This window comes from Xenopus tropicalis, chromosome 4, assembly GCF_000004195.4.
Source record: "Xenopus tropicalis strain Nigerian chromosome 4, UCB_Xtro_10.0, whole genome shotgun sequence".
Taxonomy (NCBI): Eukaryota; Metazoa; Chordata; class Amphibia; order Anura; family Pipidae; genus Xenopus; species Xenopus tropicalis.
This window is the reverse complement of record NC_030680.2, coordinates 9,082,310-9,097,913: the sequence shown is the minus strand read 5'-3', so window position 1 is coordinate 9,097,913 and position 15,604 is coordinate 9,082,310. Positions and strand designations below refer to the sequence as shown.

The 15,604-nt window shown below is 42.0% G+C and overlaps 2 protein-coding genes across 2 annotated transcripts in view; one reads left to right on the top strand and one right to left on the bottom strand.

Moving 5' to 3' along the window:
* lrrc4c (leucine rich repeat containing 4C) overlaps positions 1–15,604 on the top strand; it is a 651,007-nt gene that overhangs the window by 213,551 nt on the left and 421,852 nt on the right. Inside the window, exon 2 of the mRNA XM_031900422.1 lies at positions 14,618–14,701. The gene's annotated coding sequence lies outside the window, so the exon portion shown is untranslated. The remainder of the gene's footprint in view (positions 1–14,617; positions 14,702–15,604) is intronic.
* On the bottom strand, positions 788–3,051 carry LOC105948179. The gene has a single exon (XM_012969139.3). It carries the CDS (start codon positions 2,816–2,818, stop codon positions 803–805), a length of 2,016 nt encoding a protein of 671 aa, XP_012824593.2. The 5' UTR covers positions 2,819–3,051; the 3' UTR covers positions 788–802.

The following is a 15,604-nucleotide window of genomic DNA, read 5'->3' as shown; positions in this document are numbered from 1 at the left end:
ATTTCGACAGAATTAGGTCTTTCTTCAATCATATGGCAACTATTTTGCGGTTTTGCATTGTGGGAACGTTCAAAAGAGATTGGGGTTTTTACCTGAGTCCATATTGCTTCATTAATAAAGTCAATTATGGATCTTAACCTTTTGAGCAGATCAATTCCAATGATCAGCCGATCATATGGAAGATCTACAATCAATGTTGGATGTCTAATGGTCTTTTTACCAATCTTATATGTCAGCCAGGACTTGCCTTTCACTTGTAGACTATCACCACCTACACTTACCAGAGATCCATCAAATACCGTCAATCTCGGTTTATTCTTTGAGGACTCTAAGATCTGTTGGAAATAGCTGAAAGACAAAATAGTGACCTGAGATCCGGTATCCAGTAAACCTTGGATTGGTCCGACACATCCATCCGGGAGACAAATATCTATAAAATACCGGCCATCTAACTGTAAGATATTACAGAGGAAATTGGAGTGTTTTATCATCTGTTGACTTAAAAAGTGATCTCTCTGCAGCATCAGGATATTTGGAGATTGCTCCTCCTTGTTCTGTCTGCAGGGCATTTGTGTTCCTATGGACTCTATTAATGGAACAGACTGAACCGAAGGTACTTCACACACTGGTTCAATTAACACCGGATTATAAGAATTGTCCTTATTAGGCTGTAAAACAGATGAAATATTAGATTTTCCCTTCCCGGCCCTGAATTCAGGGTCGGGGCAATGCAAAACATGATCATTGACTGTATTTAATTCTTTCCTGTCCATTTCCATATAGCAATTTGATTCTGCTTCCTTTATTTGGCAGAGCTTGGCCCCGCTTTTTCCTCTAAAAAAACTTCAGGTTGTTTTCCTGCAGAAACTTGAGATAATTTACTTACAATGTCAGTTAACTTGGAAACCTGATCTGCAAGCTGATCAAATCTGCTAGGTCTACCTGGGTTTTGATTCCGTGGACCATTTTGGTTCCCTGTGGGTGATTTACCCCTGGGTGAATCTGGTGATTCCTGCCCTTTTCTCCATTGCTGCCTGGGCCTATTGTTCCAACGTCTGTATCCCTGGGGATCCCGGTATCCTTGGTAACCCCCATATCTTTGGTTACCTCGGTATCCATGGTACCCTTGGTTGAAACGAGGACAGTAACCTTGGCTTCCAGAACCTGAACTATTTCCTTCTGACCCCTTGGCAATTTGAGGTTTAGTTTTTCTGGGATTTAGCTGTTTTTGGTTTTGCTGATTAGGTCCAGTGGCTGAAGGTATTTTCTTTGGCTGGGACTCAAAATTTAAATGAGGTTTTACCCTGGACTCATCAACATTGTGCTCTGGGAATTTTTTAAATTTCCTATCATTTAAGTTTTGGCCCTCACTAATGTTAAACAGCAAAGTTGCTGATGTTACCAGTCTTTCTAGAGGGTTTTCAAAATCCAGATCATGAGCTAGACTTAATTTGATCTGGGTTGGTAAGGCCTCATAGAATACCTGTTTAAATTCCACAGATTCCCAATCGGGGTTTCTGTAAGCTAAACCATAGGCATTTTTAAGTACAGAGAGAAATTCTCGAGGGCTTTGATTAGATCTACATGTGAGTTTATAAATTTCTCTCTTTGCGGCAGTGGTAGTTCGATAGGGCCCAAATTCTGATTTAATTTCATGTAGGACTGACTGCCATTTGGTGATTCCTCTCTCTTTAAAGGAGGAAAAGTAATGACGGTATCTGTCATCAAAGGCCCATGGAAGAAACCTGATTTTGTCTGCCTCAGATAATTTTAATGAATCCATAGTAGATTCATATAGTTCTAAGTGGTTTGCAATTTGGGAAGAACCTTTCTTAGAAAATTTTGGTATAGCAGTATTCAAAAATTTAATTATGCTGGCAGAATTTTGTTTTTCTTTTGGAGATTGGGGATTTTTCCCTTTTGAACCCCTCTTATGGGTATTCTTCCCCCTGTTTGGGAAAGGACCGGATCCCCATGCTCTCTCATCACTCTCAACTTCACTTGCATCAGTATTGGAAACACTACTTCTATGGGATACATTTGACATAGGTGTTTGATTTCGCACATTCATCACATTCCTCTCTGGGGACGTGTCTGAAGAAGAATCTCTAAGAACCCTTGTTCTGTGATTACCTATTAAGGTGGTCACAGCTTGGCATGCTTCAGCCAACCGGCCCAAAACATCTTGTGCCTCTGAATCAACATTATCAATTGGTTTGGCTCTAGAAATATATGGTGCCCAATTTTTATATTGGGGAGTGATTATTGGAGGATCAGGAGATCTCTCCACACCATATACACCTGACTGTTGACTTTTAATGTGCTGTTGCTGTAATTCTTCGAAATCCTTTCTGAGCTTACAGTATGCTATGCGACTACGTTCAGCATCGGTTTCTAAATCCCTAATAAAAGCTTCCTTGTTTGAGATATCTATCTCTAATTGGTTTTTATCAGATTTCATATGTTGGATATCTGATTCTATCTCATGTAACTGAGACCTCAATTTTTCTACATTTTCTTTTCTAGCTTTTGATAGGGTATCTACCTCCATTAATGCATATAAAACAGGAGGTAGGGCACATATTAATTTTTTTTCTTTGTCTGAACTGTTAGAGGCTAAGTTCATACATGTTAAATAGCGTTCAACCAGGCCGTCTGTTGCCCAGATATCATTAAGGTCTGCTTTAGCATTCCTCTTCAAATCATTAATCCAAACATCCATTCCTATATCAAATTTTACCCGTGTATATATGAATTCAACAATTCTGTGGATCATTTGCTCTGGGGTATTCCCATTCTCACTGCTTGCAACACTCATGGTCTTAATTAATAAACAAAATAATTAGCTTGACAGAAGTATTGGAATGGTTTTTCACTATTTGTACCAATATGAGAAAATAATCTCGATCTCAGCAGTGCCTCCAAATATATGTCGGGCTAATTCTGCGTATATCTAAAAGAATTCAAGGCTCCTTATTAGTAACAGGAGGAGTCTTAAATAATATATGCCCAACTCTGAATTCGATATCGAGCTTTCCCAATCAATTGGTACAAAGGTGAGAAATCATGACAATTATTTAATAAAATAATTAATTTATTTAAATATGAATATTACAAAAATGAAATTATTACTTAACACTCCCTGATATCTATCTAATAATTAATCAAAATGAACATTGACCAATAGACATTCTTCAATAAATGGCAAGCATCCACAAGATTATATATGTACGTTCACTTTCAATACTTAATAACAAGGTAATTAAATATGTTGAATCAAAGGAAGGGTCAATAATTGATTTTGAGGTCTTAAGGAATTCTATCCTTAAATTTTCTTATTTCTCCATTAGATTGTTAACTTGGATATCATAAATCTATACTAATGAAAAATAAAATGGACCCAAATTAAACAGATTATTCCCAGTTTGCAACTCTGGGAAAGTCAATGTTTAGGGTAAGACTATAATATACATAGGAATAATAAATATCCAAGCATACAACTTAATCGAGAAAAAGTATAACAAAATTTATATTTACCAGAGTAGAGTTTTCTTATAGTTGAGAGTAGTTTCTCCTTCCTCTTCCAGTTTTTAGATCCCTCTTTTTTTCTTATTAGTTCTTAGTCCTTTCTTTTCTCCTAACTTATCCCTCATCTCTATCTAAAACTCCACCTCTGGGATTTATCAACTAACCAACTGGCATCAAAGGATGGTCTTTAAGTTAATCTATCACCAGTTGATTTAAATATTTATTACAGTGACCTTTGGACCCGTAATGTCCTCCACCATCTGTGGATGTCACTGTTTCCTCAATATTGTGGTCTGAAAATATTCAGAAAATATAAAATAACTTTTGACCTTCCTTAATTCGATGTTACACACTATTGTTGACATTGCTCCACACTAGAACAATGCTGTGTAACTACTTAATACCTTAGTACACATACAATATTCCTGTGAACACACTAGCCATACAAAATTGGTCTGTCCTTGATTAATTATTACCCTCTCAACAGGTGTGCTCTATATTGTGGAGAGTTTGTAAGATCCTTCAAGGTGTTCTCATCTTGTTCACCTAGACACCAAGGATTATATAACCTTTGATATTTGCTTTAACACAAAGGTTATACATCTGGGCTAGTAATCCGATACAAACCTCCTTTTCAACATATACGTTTCTGATCAACTAAACAAAATAACATTCATTATTTATTCCTATATGATTCATCAAAAAGCATAATATCATTCATGAATATATATTCTATTAAGTAACATAATCACGTTATCATTAACAAATCAGAATATTCTTGTAATTAATAATTATCTTATCTGAAAATCCGACATAGTAGACTATGGGGCTGATTTATCAAAGTCCGATTTTCGGATGTTTTTAAGCACGATTGGCCAAAATTTGTATTATTAACAATAATATTCCCTATTTCTGTATGGGAATGAAATGGGAGGATAGATTATAGTATATAACGAAACAAGACTAGGAGAATAAAGAAGTTAAGTGAGGAGAAGGAGGGGTGTAACTACAGAGGAAGCAGACCCAGTTGCTGAGGGGCCCAGGAATGTAGGGGGTTCATTAAGCCCCCTTATAGAGCAGTAAGGCAGTAAGCCAATTAGAACAATAAGTTGAAGGAAAGTGGACCTTTGGTCTAAGGTTTTCTGGTGAGCACCCGGCCTTCCATCTGGCTGCCCCCTACCACAGTTCCTTAGCAGCAGATTGCTGTCGTTGGTTATTTGTAAGATTTAGCTGCCGTGTATTCAACATTCCTGCTCCCAATATTCTATTATTTTACACATTATTATTATTAATGTTTTGCTGCTTCCAGAGAGCGTATTAATATTCTGCATGCTGTTCTGTCCAACGCCGTATTCTTCTCCCTCCCCCTGAGCCGTTCCCTAGTTCCTCTCCAACCAGAACTGTAATTATCCTGCGTTGGTTCGGCTAGAAATTAACTTTTAATATATTATTGACAAGAGTATCCTAAGCAACATTCCAGTGGAGATTTTTGTTTATTTTTTTTAATGTTCTGCCATTTTAGTTCAGTCCGTCATTAGGTCATTTTTATAGTCTAAAAAGTATAATAAAGTAATAGATTGGGCGAAGAAGAACATACCCTAGGAGAACTTGTTTTTTAATGACTGCTCGTTGAGTCCATGTTCTGACCCTCACTCGGACCTTTATTATATGAGCAGATGCTTTTACTTTTGGGACCATCAGAAAATAAGACAAACACAGTGAAAGCAGGTTGTGGTCAGACATACAGATTATGAGGAGGCTTTGGGCAACATGTATGGAAAGAATGGAGGAGGAGGCAGATAAAAGGAACAGGCATGTTGACATGGACAATATAGGGATTTACATTCTTTTTTTTTGTACAAAAGCAATCATCTTCTCCAAGGTGAGACCATGGAAATGTGAGACCATGGAATTGATTCCTCTGCATTATTTTTGGCCACTACACCAACTTATAACTCTCCCAGAACTGCCACACACCTCCAAAGATACCTAAATCCCTCCAGTAACCCACCAAACCAATAAACTGCACCAATATACCCCACGGCTGCTTACCTCATATAATGGTTCTCCTCCAAACCAGCCTTGGTCACCACCTCACAGGCTTACCACCATTCTTCCATCCATCCTGATAGTAACATACCCACCTTCCAAAACCATACTGGCTGTCCCCATAAGAAGAAGCCCACACCCTTGATCAGGCTTTTTCCTATGTGTTTAGACGTTAAGGTCTCGATAGTAAAAACACCTTGCTACAACTATACAACCATGTCCCAGCTCAACCAGCCCCACCACTCAATCTCAACCGGTCTTCAGCCCCACTATCTTTGATACCTGACCCCGGAGCTGGCTAATTCCTAAACCCATTATGACCTTCTCCTCTCTACAGCTCCCCTCCTCCTGGACTTCATTTTTCTTTTGCAACCCAACAAGTTTTAGGGAAAATAACACAAAACTTTGTTAAAACATTTGCCAAACTGCCAATCACTTACTGTATATAGTTAAATGTCTCAGTGGGAGATGCATCAAACGTACAGCCACGTGAAGCATGGATCAGTTTTGTTTAGAAGTAATTATGAAGCTGCACTTTTATAATTGGTGTCCATTGCTGGCTCTCCCACCGACACTAGACAGAATGCTTTGTAGCATTTCCTCAGTAGTATTAATTAATTTGAGATCATAGGCCCGGGTAGGCCTTTGAAACTCTACATGTGGGTTAGGCTTAACTCTAAGAGGCTGGAGAAGGGGCTTTCAGATGAGTTTGTTAATTAATAGAGATTTCCTGCAATTGGGCAAGAAGAGACTTGAGTTCAAAAGTTGCACAGAGTGATTTGCTGGTAAATAGGGACTTTTCTGCCCAGTTTATCTTCCCAAATCACCCACAATTATGGGATTAGGATGACTTAGAGATGTCTTTATGTATAAGTAAATGAATAGTTTAATAACCAAACTAAAGGAATATCTTGGAAAAAAGGAAACCATTCCGAAGGCAAAAACCCAAGATGAAGAAGAAGCTGCACTCAGAACAGAAGGTTGACCTTATAAAATGGGTGTTTCTAAAGGAATAATTATCATTAATGTAATTAACGGGAGCAATACAAAGTGATATTGTAAGGTTCTACATTGGGTGAGTGGGTGGGCAAAGAGAACTGAGCAAGGACAGGACTGGAACATGTTAGGGACAGACAGAAACCAAATAGGGGACCAAGAGCCAGGGACATGCCTCACTTCTCAGGTAACCAAGGCCAATGCTAAGGCTCAAGATGTGAGGAGGGCTGGGTTACTAAACGGCAGAGTCAGCCCTGATTGGCTAACCCCACCCAATGAATCAGGCTACTGGGATCATGTAACATAGCCAGGGATACAGATAAAAATGAGGTGGGGCTTGTTGGTTGCTCTCCTGGCCCGGTGGTTAGGGTGAACAGCTAACGACCAGGAGGTCCTGGGATCAAACCATTGCAGGTACTTGGTTGGTTTTATCACTGGTTATATAATGTACTTTAATACTGTAGGTGTAAGGATCGGTTTAGAACCAATGGATAGAATCTTTTTTTTCATTTACAGGTATAACTCTTGTGTTGAGGTTATCAGTGCCGGAATACTGGGAGATTGTTAATTTAATGTTCCTCCCAAATTGTAACTATTCAAAAAGCGAAATTCCACTCCACTCACTTTTAGGAACCTTAATTGGGTCTGTTGTTTATGTTGGTAAATGATCTTGTATAGAGAGGCAGCTCTGTATTAGGTGTTGGAAGGGTTACTGCCTGCCCTGCTCTCATTTCCCTACAGAAATAGGGGTTGGTAGCACTAGGTAGGTACCTAATATATAGGGGCAGAGACAGGGGAAAGTGTTGGAAGGGTTACTGCCTGCTCTGCTCTCAATTCCCTACAGAAATAGGGGTTGGTAGCACTAGGTAGGTACCTAATATATAGGGGCAGAGACAGGGGAAAGTGTTGGAAGGGTTACTGCCTGCCCTGCTCTCATTTCCCTACAGAAATAGGGGTTGGTAGCACTAGGTAGGTACCTAATATATAGGGGCATAGACAGGGGAAAGTGTTGGAAGGGTTACTGCCTGCCCTGCTCTCATTTCCCTACAGAAATAGGGGTTTGTAGCACTAGGTAGGTACCTAATATATAGGGGCATAGACAGGGGAAAGTGTTGGAAGGGTTACTGCCTGCCCTGCTCTCATTTCCCTACAGAAATAGGGGTTGGTAGCACTAGGTAGGTACCTAATATATAGGGGCAGAGACAGGGGAAAGTGTTGGAAGGGTTACTGCCTGCCCTGCTCTCATTTCCCTACAGAAATAGGGGTTGGTAGCACTAGGTAGGTACCTAATATATAGGGGCAGAGACAGGGGAAAGTGTTGGAAGGGTTACTGCCTGCTCTGCTCTCATTTCCCTACAGAAATAGGGGTTGGTAGCACTAGGTAGGTACCTAATATATAGGGGCAGAGACAGGGGAAAGTGTTGGAAGGGTTACTGCCTGCCCTGCTCTCATTTCCCTACAGAAATAGGGGTTGGTAGCACTAGGTAGGTACCTAATATATAGGGGCAGAGACAGGGGAAAGTGTTGGAAGGGTTACTGCCTGCTCTGCTCTCATTTCAGTTATTGTATTACTTTGTGTACTGTAGGGAAAGCCTGAGGATAAACAGCAACCTGTACAAAATATTGCTGTGGGCAATCCCTCAGCAATTAGAAAACCAGCATATGAAGTATATACACTTTGCCTTCCTTTTTTATGTACTAACAAGCCTGTGAAACAAAATAGGATGTGCATTAAATGTTGATAGAGATTCATGAAACAAAGTTTTTAAATTAAAAGCGATGCTGAGATTTCCTATGGAGGTGTCGATCACTTACTTTAGATCTATAAAAATCTACAATAGCAAATATTAAGTAACCTCAAAGTGTATGCTGTTTATTACAACCCCTTATCTTCAACTAGGTCACACTTTTTTGGAATGCCCTGTAGTCAGGTTATATAGCAGATAGAGAGGGGCATGGGGTAATGGATACCTGCTATTCCACAGCCCCAGTCCCTTCCCAGAGGCTATTATCCCCCACTGCTACTATAGGCACCATCTCTCCCTACTATACCTGCTATCCCACAGCCCCAGTCCCTTCCCAGAGGCTATTATCCCCCCACTGCTACTATAGGCACCATCTCTCCCTACTATACCTGCTATCCCACAGCCCCAGTCCCTTCCCAGAGGCTATTATCCCCCCCACTGCTACTATAGGCACCATCTCTCCCTACTATACCTGCTATCCCACAGCCCCAGTCCCTTCCCAGAGGCTATTACCCCCCCCCTGCTACTATAGGCACCATCTCTCCCTACTATACCTGCTATTCCACAGCCCCAGTCCCTTCCCAGAGGCTATTATCCCCCCACTGCTACTATAGGCACCATCTCTCCCTACTATACCTGCTATCACACAGCCCCAGTCCCTTCCCAGAGCTATTATCCCCCACTGCTACTATAGGCACCATCTCTCCCTACTATACCTGCTATCCCACAGCCCCAGTCCCTTCCCAGAGGCTATTATCCCCCCACTGCTACTATAGGCACCATCTCTCCCTACTATACCTGCTATCCCACAGCCCCAGTCCCTTCCCAGAGGCTATTATCCCCCCACTGCTACTATAGGCACCATCTCTCCCTACTATACCTGCTATCCCACAGCCCCAGTCCCTTCCCAGAGGCTATTATCCCCCCACTGCTACTATAGGCACCATCTATCCCTACTATACCTGCTATCCCACAGCCCCAGTCCCTTCCCAGAGGCTTTTATCCCCCCACTGCTACTATAGGCACCATCTCTCCCTACTATACCTGCTATCCCACAGCCCCAGTCCCTTCCCAGAGGCTATTATCCCCCACTGCTACTATAGGCACCATCTCTCCCTACTATACCTGCTATCCCACAGCCCCAGTCCCTTCCCAGAGGCTATTATCCCCCCACTGCTACTATAGGCACCATCTCTCCCTACTATACCTGCTATCCCACAGCCCCAGTCCCTTCCCAGAGGCTATTATCCCCCACTGCTACTATAGGCACCATCTCTCCCTACTATACCTGCTATCCCACAGCCCCAGTCCCTTCCCAGAGGCTATTATCCCCCCACTGCTACTATAGGCACCATCTCTCCCTACTATACCTGCTATCCCACAGCCCCAGTCCCTTCCCAGAGGCTATTATCCCCCCACTGCTACTATAGGCACCATCTCTCCCTACTATACCTGCTATCCCACAGCCCCAGTCCCTTCCCAGAGGCTATTATCCCCCCACTGCTACTATAGGCACCATCTCTCCCTACTATACCTGCTATCCCACAGCCCCAGTCCCTTCCCAGAGGCTATTATCCCCCCACTGCTACTATAGGCACCATCTCTCCCTACTATACCTGCTATCCCACAGCCCCAGTCCCTTCCCAGAGGCTATTATCCCCCCCCCTGCTACTATAGGCACCATCTCTCCCTACTATACCTGCTATCCCACAGCCCCAGTCCCTTCCCAGAGGCTATTATCCCACTGCTACTATAGGCACCATCTCTCCCTACTATACCTGCTATCCCACAGCCCCAGTCCCTTCCCAGAGGCTATTATCCCCCCACTGCTACTATAGGCACCATCTCTCCCTACTATACCTGCTATCCCACAGCCCCAGTCCCTTCCCAGAGGCTATTATCCCCCCACTGCTACTATAGGCACCATCTCTCCCTACTATACCTGCTATCCCACAGCCCCAGTCCCTTCCCAGAGGCTATTATCCCGGCATTTATATTTGTATGGGACACGCAGATGAATCACTTTCTGGCTGTATTATAGGAGACATCCATTTCTTAATTAAAAATATATGTATTACAAAAGGAAAAAAATAAAAGAAGCAAGGTATCTCCCCGGCCAGGGAATATAAACAGAGCATCTTTATACCTGGTGCTTTAGGCAAGTTTCCAGAAACAAACAGAATGGAATAAGCTAATGCTTTCTGGCCGGGCAGAGTCGGCTCAGTGAGTGGAAAGCCAATGTGGCTCCATTCTTGTCGGATTATAAGGGAGAAGCAGTGACAGATGGCTGCACACTGACCTCTGCCGGAAGGAATAGGCTGCCGGATTCTGCTGCCAAACCCTAGTTATCCTGCTGTGCGGCCACAGACAGGCAAGGGGAAATATTACCCAGCTCTGTGCCGGCAACGCACTCACTGATCCATCTAACCGGCTAGAAATGCACCGCCTACACATGTAGTAAATCCCTGATACACGGCTGAAACCATTGTTATACATGCATTGTCATATGGTATTATGACAGGAATTAAGCTTAACGCGTTTCGTGCCTCTTGGGGAACTTGTTCATTGGCTGTCACATGATCTTAGGTTTTAATACCCCCTGCCTTTGCTATTTACTTAGGGGCAATAGGCACTTGAACAATTTAGGGGGTAAGAGCAAGGGGTAAAAAAAAGCCTAACGCGTTTCATGCAGCTTGGGGAACTTGTTCATAGGCGGTCACATGGTTTTTGTCACATGATCTTAGGTTTTAATACCACCCCCCTTTGCTATTTTCTTAGGGGTAATAAGCACTAGAACAATTTAGGGGGTAAGAGCAAGGGGTAAAAAAAAGCCTAACGCGTTTCATGCCTCTTGAGAAACTTGTTCATAGGCTGTCATATGGTTTTTTCACATGATCTTAGGTTTTAATACCATCCCCCTTTGCTATTTTCTTTAGGGAAACAGGCTTTTTTTTACCCCTTGCTCCTACCCCCTAAATTGTTCAAGTGCCTAACGCATTTCATGCCTCTTGGGGAACTTTTAATACCACCCCCCCTTTGCTATTTTCTATGGGGTAAGCACTAGAACAATGTAGGGGGTAAAAGCAAGGGGTACAAAAACAACTCATAATTTCTGCTGCTGACTATTATTATGAGTTAATTAGGAAGGGCCCAATTGTTTAGAAAACCCTTTATTCAGAAAGCTCAGAATTATGGGAAGTCTCTCATAGACTCCATTTTAATGAAGCCATTTTTTTTTAAGTTTTAACCCCTACAGGTATGGGACCTGTCATGCAGAATGCGTGGGACCTGGGGTTTTCTGAATAAGGGGTCTTTCTGTAACTTGGATCTTTATAGATAACAGGTTCCCGGATAAGGGGTCCCATATCTGTATCTCCTTCAGTGTTGTAACTAAGATATTATTATTGGAGGCAAAACAATCCCCTTTGGTTTATTGATTGTATTTGTTGTAGGCACAGAAATACTCTCTCTTTATTGGAGGTTAAGAGGGTCAGGTCTTTAATTCAACAAAAAACAAAATGGTGTCCATATGGTGACGTAATTTGTCTTATAGAACAAATATACCGGATGAGTATGAATGAAAAGGGGGATTAGTATTATTTTAAAGGGGATACAAACCCAGCCATGATGCTGTCCCACTGCGCCCCCTATAGAAGCTGCCAAAAAACATAATTATAGGTGCAAGAACATTCACCAATGAGAATTCTACTGATAAATAACTTCATTATAAATGCAGAAGGACTGACCAATGAGAATGCTGATTCCCAGCACTGTGTCAGGCCCCTTGCTGGTACCTTACATATAGAGATAATGATGGCATTTTCCCCTCATTATATGGCACAGGAATCAGACATGGGGATAAGGGCAGACTTGTTCAGTGCTGGGAAACTGGGTTTAATGCTCCCAACTCCAATTGCAGGAACAGAGAACATGGAGCCGGATTTATACAGATCAGCTGGGATTCTCATTGGGGGATTTTTCGCATTTTAAAGCAGTCGCTGGCTGTGGGGATTTGGGGGAAAGTTTTATTGTGCAATATTGCTTTAAGAATACAACCCTGATATTGCTGGACTACAGCTCCCAGCATGCCTCACCCTTCATTATATGTTACATTATTCTGAGATTTGTAGTCCAGCAACAACTGAGTAACGTTTGGTTGAGCCGCGCTGTGCAGCAGGGTTTATATCCCCTTTAATCTTACTTAGCCTTACAAGCTGAGCAGGTTCTTCTTGATGTTTATGCCCCATTCTCTCAATTCTGAATGATGAGAGAACGCAATATCCAAATTTTTTTTCTATTTTTATTTTCTTAATTTATACTGATTGAAGAAAAGCCACCCAGGTTGTTTGGTAGAAAGACCATCGCAGTAAGAAGCCACCGAGAGAAGACAATCTGCAATTGTCTGCGGTGAGTCCATTGTCAGACTAGTACAGTTACAGTGACTTCCCAGCATGGATAAATAAACACGCAAGAGTTAAGAAAACAAGTCGCTGTAGTACAGCTGCCTATGTAAATAGGACGCGTTCCAGTTTAGACTTTCTTCTCCAAGGTTCACGCTGTGATAGCCTTAGAAAACTTTCTTTGACTCCCTGCAGTTTCCATGTTGTACATTCTGAATGCTTTACAAAGCAAATAGCTTGATATTTTTCCCCCCTCTTTTGCAATTTCTCCATTATTTGTGAAGAAACGGCCTTTCTAAGCTTTGCCCTGATAAACACCAGGCTTTGAAGCTGGCACCCTGGGAAAAAATTGGTGGGAACAAAGGCGACTGCAGAAGAGTGCTGGGAGGGCATTGTCTCCATTGTCTTGACGGAGAAGGAAAGTGACAGCAAGTGACGCGTCTCCAGCAGAAGGGGATTGACCCCCAGTCTGTCAACTTGCCCATGAGGTTTAACCAATTACTGAGGCTATTGGCATAGTAAATGTTGGTTTATATAGAGTGATGGGCGAAATGTTTCACCAGGCATGGATTAGCGCCAAATTTCCACATTTCGCCATTGGTGGATTGTTTCGCAAAACGGATGAAAATATCGAAAAAATTCGCTGTGCGTCCAAAAATTGTGCGTCAAAAAAGAATAGTCACGGGCATCAAAAGAATAGTCGTGCGACAAAAGAATAGCCGCGGGCGACAAAAGAATAGCCTCGCGACAAAAGAATAGACTCGCAACAAAAGAATAGCCGCGGGCGACAAAAGAATAGGCGCGGACGACAAAAGAATAGCCTCACGACAAAAGAATAGCCGCGGACGTCAATTTTTCCACGTTTTCCACGTTTCGCCATTGGCGGATTGTTTCGCAAAATGGATGAAAATATCGGAAAAATTCGCTGTGCGCCCAAAAATTGTGCATCAAAAAAGAATAGTCGCGGGCATCAAAAGAATAGTCGTGCGACAAAAGAATAGCAGCGGGCGACAAAAGAATAGCCTCGCAACAAAAGAATAGCCGCGGGGGCGACAAAAGAATAGCCGCGGGCGACAAAAGAATAGTCTCATGACAAAAGAATAGCCGCGGGCGACAAAAGAATAGCCGCGGGCGACAAAAGAATAGCCTCGGGGACAAAAGAATAGCCTCGCGACAAAAGAATAGCCACGGGCGACAAAAGAATAGCCACGGACGACAATTATTTTTACGCGCTACATTTTCGCCATTTTGCAAATTTTCTGTCTCTGTCTCTCAAGACAAGAGACCTCCTTACCTCCATAAGTAGCCTTGTGCTTTCAACTGAATGTTCTTCTGGCTCTCAATACTAGAGACCTCCTTACCTCCACAGATAGCCTTGTGCTTTCAACTGAATGTTCTTCTGTCTCTCAAGACTAGAGACCTCCTTACCTCCACAAATAGCCTTGTGCTTTCAATTGAATGTTCTTGAGTGACTAACAGGGTTGCTGAGCGTTAAAAGGCTTGGCTGAAAGGCACCAGAAATCCCTCCATTACTTGACTTTTGATAGCCCAGACAACTTGGCTGCCAACTTGCATGGTTGTATGGTTTTTCCCAATTCCTGCATGAAAACAAATTTGTGGATACCTAAGTTGACATGGTATGGAGGAGGATGGGCAAATACAGTTGTAAACATTGATGCTACCCACTTGCATTATTCTGATGGACCTCCCTCTAATCCACCTTGGAGATGTGGGTTGTCACCCTGTTTATAATCCTCCAATATTAGTATTTTAAGCATTCTTATGTTATTATTATGGTACTGGGAGAGGTAGACACCTGCTAAATAGTGGTTACTCTATTCTTTTGATGCAATTGAGTTTAAGACTTGTCACAAATACACCTCCTTCTGTTTTTTTCAGGTCCTTGGAGACATTGTGGTTGGGATTCCGCTATCCAGAAAAAACGAGAAGGAACAGGTGGAAGATATTCATTTGAATTCAGAGGTACAAAGCATGACTTTTTGTTGAAATAATTGTCTCGGGCCCTTAGACAATTCCATCTATGCTAATTAGCAAAAAGATTAATTCATTGAGTTTAGCAAAAGCTAAAAGAGACATCTGTTAGCCCAGAACTTTATTTATGTTTTGTTTTTTTTCATTTCCCAAAATGTAAATACAAAAGGTGAAATGTTAACAAATAAAATATGGGCCATCGTTTTTACACCTTTTGAGACGCAAGAGATAGCAGTATAGTATATTTATAGTTATACTGGATACTGTATATACACACACAAGTGAATGATAATGATTGACTTTGCTTTTGAAGTTTTCCATTTTTGTGGGGCTAAAAAGACCAAACAGAGAAGCAGAAGCCACATGTCAACAGTATTTGTTACCTAATTGAGAATTCCCCCCCCCCTCATTATCTGATATGGTATCAGAGTCCCCAAAAATGGTATATTCTACTGGGTTTCCATTAGAATAGATATAGTGAAATGTAGGATACCTGTCTTACCATAAAATAAGCCCCCATTAGGTTGGGTGTGTGGGCAGGAACCCTACTCTCTTAACCTTCTATAGAAGTGGTCTCCAACCTTTTTTGTATTACGGACTGGTTTCAAGCAAGACAATTTTTCCAAGGACCAGGGGATGGTGGGTATAATACAGCTCATCATAATACAAAATCAGTGGGAGACCTGACCTTGTTTCCCTGCAACTAGACACGCCCAGCCCCCTTGTTCTTCTTACTCCCACCTAAGTGCGGACATCCCCTGGCGCTTAGTATAGAACTTTAAGTACTTTGATCCTTTTTGTAATCAGTAGAAAGCTTTCTGGGCTTCACAAAGCTGTTGTCATGGAGTTGGGATCACAGGTAATTGGGACCAGAGGTGGCCCAGTTCATCACAG